The 6,804-nt window shown below is 37.8% G+C and overlaps 1 protein-coding gene across 2 annotated transcripts in view; it reads right to left on the bottom strand.

Annotated features, from left to right (window-relative positions):
• Positions 1–6,171: 6,171 nt before the first annotated feature.
• Positions 6,172–6,804, bottom strand: part of ptprz1b (protein tyrosine phosphatase receptor type Z1b) — a 112,131-nt gene continuing 111,498 nt past the window's right edge. For both annotated transcript variants that reach the window (XM_079552374.1, XM_079552375.1), the window contains one exon: positions 6,172–6,546. In XM_079552374.1, the coding sequence (XP_079408500.1) occupies positions 6,403–6,546 (144 nt within the window). In that variant the 3' untranslated portion in view covers positions 6,172–6,402. The remainder of the gene's footprint in view (positions 6,547–6,804) is intronic.

Here is a 6,804-nt window from a genome sequence, read left to right as displayed (position 1 = left end):
TATGTTATGAAACAAGATTGAAGGCGATGTTCACATTGCAATTAGAAGTGGTTCAGTTCTCACATCAGTGCATTCAAAACAACTTTCCCAGTCTGAATATTCAAATATATATAAGTACTGAGGTAGTCATGGTTTTAATACAACCGCCAACCAAATGCTTTCGCCACTGACATTGATAAATACTAATAGAAAATCTGAGTTAAGCAGCTAAAGAACAAATTTAGAGAGATTTGAAATTAATCGTGACCACCCTTTTTGTCATGTGAATGTCGCCTTGTGTTTATTTCTATTGTGTGGTAAAACATAGCCTTCTTAACTTAATGGACCGCAACAGTGAGCGAGGGACGTCTGGTTCTGCAATAAATGTAGACTTTTAAAAAACAAAAAAATAAATATTATAAAGACACTGTTTTGCAATTACATGGAAACAGCAAAATTTTAGAGCTGCATTATGTAACTTTTTATGAAGAAAGAAAAGTTTACATTTGATTGTGTTTTACCTTTCAGTGACACAGAGGCTGTATCAGTGGTTAGCAGGGTGCCTTTATTTTATATCACTGTGGCCTCGGACGTTCTAGGACCAGTTGTTTTATAGATACAGACGGCATCTCTGGAATCGCCCATATGGTCATTTTTGAAAACAGTTAAGGGGGAAAACAATTTTGAAAAAATGAAAATTTTCTCTAATTATTCAAAAACTACAAATGCTGAATTATGAATATAGTTTCTACTAAATAATGATACAAAGACATGGAGAGGAGCAAAGTGGTTCAACAGCCCATAAATGCATGAATAACGGAGAATGCTAACTTGATGCTACATGTTAGCATCATGCTAATGCTAACGCTAGCTAGCGCTTGCTATGACTGCCGTTTTTTCACTTCTACTGAACAATCTGCTGTGATGAAATATCCATATGGACCCGATTTACACTTGACTTTGTCTGTGATTAATAAGTTCATATTCCACCAGAAAATGACGTTTATGACGCAATGCCGTCTGGTTCTATGGTCTATATATGGTTACGCATTCATTCCATCCAGAAAACCTACCAGAAATCTTAAAAAACAATTGGTCCAAGAGCGTCCTAGAGCCCACCGTGATAGAGAATAAAGGCGCCATGCTAACCACCCATACAGCCACTAACAGGTCAAATATGCACTAATGTGAAAACTTTTTCCACATAAAAAGTTACATAATGCACCTTTAAAAAAAAAGGCGACACACATTTTATAGCTTTGGTCTAGTTTCAGTGAAATACTTAAGATTTATTTGCGGATTTATTTGTATTTAGGAGAAAATAATGGAAAATCTACATCTAGACCCAGACGTCCCCGCCCACTGCTGCGCTCCATACCCTTATTTAATGACCATATAGTTCTATCCATTGTGAGGGTTTTGAAAACTTTTGTGCGTAGCAATTTATTCGTATGCACTATATTCACTTTATCTTACAGGATATTGCAGTGTATTGACACAGTGTGATATGTTAAAAAGATATATATTTTTGAACATTTCTTCTTCTTGACACACTGATTACTAAATATATATTTTTGTTTTCCTGCCATTATGTTATGTACAGGTCAAATATGGGACAAGGCAATAAAATGTATGACTTTAGAATAAAAGCATGATGCACCCGAGAGTTTGTTCATTCTCCCAAGACTTTTATTTGGAAACAAGTTGATCCTCTTTCCTGTACACAATGTGCAACATCAACCCAGGAAATAAGCGTTTGTTGTTTTGTAAACAGCTAAATTACCAAATAGAGATTCATAGTTATATATCTGTGTAAATTTCTAAAAACAACAACAAAACAAAACAGTCTTGTAGTAAAATAGATTTTTTTAGAGTACAGTATAAACAGTAGACAGTAGTTTGGCTTTTAGAGCTAAATTGTTATATTTACATAAGAATACAAGGATTGAATATTGTGGCAGTGTCATGTGACTATAGGGATGCAACAATAACCGTTTTTATCTTTACTTTTTAGTTACAAGTCTCTGAACATTGTCAATATCATGAGGATGGGTTGTCTGACTGTTTTGAAGATGATTGTTTTTAAAAACCTTTATCCACCGGGAAAAAAAAAATCCTCTTCGTATGTTCTCAGTCTGATCTGATCTTCAATTTTAACATAGCATTATTGTTTATTGACATTTACATAAAACTTCCAGTAATTTCAGCTCTTTTAGGTGATATATTTTCAGGGTGCAACATCAAACCAGGCAGCGGTGGTCAAAGTACTCAATTTCATTACTTGAGTAAAAGTACAGATACTACTCATCAAATAGTACTCCAATAACAGCAAACAGTCAAATTATCACTGAAGTATTCAAATTAAAAGTACAAATTACTTAAGAGCTTTCGCAAAAATGTAGTGGAGTAAGAGTAAAAAACACAAATACTAATGAAGTACAGTACGGCTCCTTTATATTAAAGGGATATTTCAGGATTTTTGACATAGGGCCTCATTTCCTACTAATCCAGAGTGTTGCTGATTTCTGGAGATTTTTTTGTGTGTAATTCAAGCAGTTCTTATATTTGAAGAGTTTCGTGGCGCTAGGCTAATGCAAGGCTAGCGCATTTCTATGGTATCAGCTAGCCTGCATTAAAAACAGTCTGACCCGCTCCACAGTGCACCTGAGGCAAATCACTTATAACGCCAGACTAACCATATAAATGTCTGTGTCGATAGAATAATTTTAACCAATTTGCATTTAAAATACCTTATATTTGAGCAGCATCAGCTTCGTGGTTGTATAAGCTACGCAGCGGTGGAGTGATCTGCTAGAAAAAAGTCCCTCAAAATGCATCATTCATGTGATGCAAGTCCAGAGCTGCTTTATCCAATGGGCTTGCAGGGGCTAGAGCCCAGGGGCCTACGATAGTCAAGGGCCTATCAGAATTAAGGAAAACAGAAAAGGTGATTTGCTGATTTTCATGTTAATCACTTCACTTTGCGGGTTAGGGTTTTTGTAGGATTTAGGGTTAGGTTTATAGCAGTGTTAATTTCTTCGACTAAATTATTTAGTCTTAATTTAAGTCTATGTGATATTTTTGACGACTAAAATTGGACTAAAACTAAATTCAAAGTTTCTCATGAGACTAAAACTATGACTAAAATGTCCAGATATTTTAGTCGACTAAAATAAGACTAAATAAAAATTAAAAGGAGAGACTAAAATCATCTAAACTTCAATTGACCTTCTGAAAGAGCCTCAGATCATGTAAATTCACTGCCAAAGGATCAGCTCTGAGCTTTGTACAGAGGAACAAGATTAAATATATTTATTATGAATATTATCAATGCAAAGTCGACTAAATTTGCCTTAAATTTAGTCGACTAAAACTAGACTAAAATTGAAGATATTTTTTTGACTAAATATGGACTAAAATTAAACTACATTTTCGTCAAAAGACTAAGGTTAAAACTAAATTAAAATATGTTGTCAAAATTAACACTGGCTTATAGGTTAGGGTTTGCGCTGAGGGGGTGGGGTGGGGGCCTACAATTCTGTTTAAGCCCTGGGGCCTATGGGTACATTAAGGTGGGTCTGTGCAAGTCACAGACATTTACATCGTTCGTCTTTTTAATGCAGGCTAGCTGATACCATAGACATGCACTAGCCTTGCACTAGCCTAGCGCCACAAAACTCTTCAAATACAAGAACTGCATGAATTACAAAAAAAAAAAAAATCTCAGAAATCAGCAACACTCTGGATAACTAGGAAATGAGGCCCATGTCAAAAATCCTGAAACATACCTTTAAGTACTTTCACTTTGTTATCGTAGTCTTGTAACTGGCTAAGAGGTTTTACATTAAAGGAAAGTAGTGGTGATTCTTGGCTTTGTTCACAGCATTTTGACATGGAGAGAATATAGGCTTTTTTCGACGGGGGATTTTGCTTTACACTCTCGCAACTTCTGTCTAGACTATATTCTTTCCATATTAGTAGTTCAACTCCTCTCAGAGCAAATAATCTGTCTATAGCAGAGTCGGTAACAGTCCATTCACACTACTTTTAATGAGTGCTGACATTTCAAAGCATTTAAATCTAAGAAAGAAAAAAAAAAAGGCTAATATAAAGTTGATTTTGGCATTAATCACAGTCATTGTGCCAAACAGGTATGGCATTACAGATTACAGAAAGGCACATTGTAGCATCATAGGGGTTAATATTTTTTAAATAGAAATCAGCTACCTTTTAAAAGTCTAATATCATAGCGTAAAAAGTTTAAAATAGCTTTGTAAATGTAAAAAAAAAAACAACGATAAAAAACAAAACTTGACTAATCTCTCATTTAGGAAGTGTGTTGTTGTTGTCGGGGCGGCTGTTCACAACATATACATATAGCATTATAGACATTATAGTTCCAAAATCAACCTGCTGGTGGCGCTCTCTGTGACCTCAGATTAGACATATTAGCTCTGCATATCAATCAGCAACATTAATGAATTACAGAAACATTTGTAAAGTGATTTTGGCATACCACGGTTCACAGCATTAGTCTATAGTTTAATTGTGTGACTAAAAGAAAAAGAAAAATGACCCCCTTTTGAAATCCTTTTGACAATAAAGTTATGTGATCTCATTTATTTGCTGTTCCAGTGAGGAATGAAAGTCAAGGTTGATGTGTGTGAGCAATATTGTTTATTTTTTGAGTTGAAAAAGTGTCTTAAAAGAGGCCAGGATGCAAGTTGGCCGTTTTATACTCACTACTGCCACCTCAGGTCTAACGCGTAACTGCAGCTTCTATATTAAGCTCGTGCATGACAGAACTTCGGACCCGAATTTATAACTTTTTGACAGTGCAGGATTTTAGAGGCAGTTGTGGTGAACAGGTCTGGGCTCATTCTACACATTAGGACATTGCTGGATATATAAAATACATAATTTTAACGTTTTTAAACTCCGTACAGTCCCTTTAAAGCTGCACTTCCTGATTTACGCCGAGATAAAACCATGCAAGTTGTAGGTAGTTGAATAAAATCTCTCTAAAAGCTCTCACAGGCCCTCCACATCTCACTTGTTTATTCGTAAAGTTTAGTAGAAGCACGTCTCAGGAGTTTGTATCATGACAGAGTTGAGATGTGAACAGGGCGCCAAGACAACACTGCAAATTTAGCCTCTGACTTCCTGATTCGCACTGGAGGATAAGGCGTAATATTTGAATAATAATAATGGCTGACTCTTGTATTGCGCTTTACAAGCCTGAGTGGCGGAGCTATATGTGCCATTCGCCTCCGCCACTTGTGAGGGGGCGTCACAAGAGGAGGCGACTGCACTGATGGAAACACGGCTGACATTCACTTCCTTGTTTACATTGCGCTGGCTTGCGTTCTTTCTTAAGCCTTTGCCTCTCACAGGTCAAACTAAAAACTTTATTTACCCCATCGTGAGCTAAACGATGTGAACGCGAAGCAAAACAAAAGCACATGTTCACCCCACACAACCACTCTCCTGGACGCGGAGTCGATCTGGTTGGAGGAAAATCTGTGTCTCCACCAACTTAAATGCGCTAAGTCTGGAGTGGCAAAATCACAAAGTGCTCCTACTGAGCGCAAAATGTCACGCTATCGTCTCCGTTTTGATGCACAAGATCGGGCCCCGAGTGTCTCAAAGCGTTACACTGTTGTCATTATTCATTCACTCCATGCTCGGTGGTGGTGAGCTACTGTTGTAGCCACAGCAGCCCTAGAGTGGACTGGTGGAAGCGAGGCAACCAGTCCGTCCACCACTCACTCAAACGTTCTCCCATCCAAGTACCAACCAGGCCGTTCTCTGCGGGATCGGGCAGAGCAAAGGGGGTGCAGTGTGGTATTTTGACAGACAACAGCCGACATGGTCTGTTTTTCTGTTGCAAATGTTGCGTTTACAATGTGGATCTATGGCTAAATTATGTTTACTCTACTATAAGAAGATAATTTGATCACCAGCACTTTAAAGGAACATTTTTTACATACTGAAATATGTTCTTGCCTGAGCTTAGACGAGTTGATCGTACCTGTCTGGTCTTTGTGTGTGCGGTCAGGCACGCAAAACGACCAAAGATGTTGCTAGCATTTGGCCTCTCCCAGCATATTCTTATGGCTCCAAACAGGGGTGAAGTTGGAAACTACCACGCTCTTCCACGGGCACAAAGACCAGACAGGTACGTATCAACTCGTCTAAGCTCAGGTAAGAACTCAGTATGTAAAAACGGTGGCCTGTTCCTTTAAGTGATGAAAAACTATGACAATAGCCCTTTACGATTTAAAAGCAAAAGTATCCATGTTTTGAACAGCTAACAGTTCTACAAATGGAAAAAAAAAAGTCATGTTACTGAAACCCATGAAAAGGATTATGGAAGGGGATCATTTTTTGTCCTAAGAATGACAGTGTCTGTAGTTTTACGGACTACATAAGTGACTCGAGGCTCTCGGCGGTGCTGGTCTGCCCGAGTGGGACGGTCCCGTTGGTCTCTGGACTCTGTAGCACCTGCTCATCCTCCTGGCTGCCCACCAGACTCAGCACCGAGCGGTACAGGAACTGGAACTGCTCCTGAAGGGGGCGCACAAAATAGACATTTGACTGTAAGAGGAATATTTCTTTAGTAGCATTTTTTTTAAATTTCACACAGGCAGGATTTGAGGACAATATATTGGTCTGGAAAAAAATACAAAATGAAAAAAAAAAATGATAATAAAAAAATGTCCCCACCCCCCCATCTGCTAGGGGCCTGAAAGAAAGGAAAACCTGTAGAGCAAAAAGAGTCAAGAGAAAAGGAAGAAAGAGAAGAAGCAGTAGAAAATAAGTTTA

This window comes from Gobius niger, assembly GCF_951799975.1.
Source record: "Gobius niger genome assembly, chromosome: 2".
Taxonomy (NCBI): Eukaryota; Metazoa; Chordata; class Actinopteri; order Gobiiformes; family Gobiidae; genus Gobius; species Gobius niger.
The sequence above is the reverse complement of the archived record's forward strand: the minus strand, read 5'-3'. Positions and strand labels throughout refer to the sequence as shown.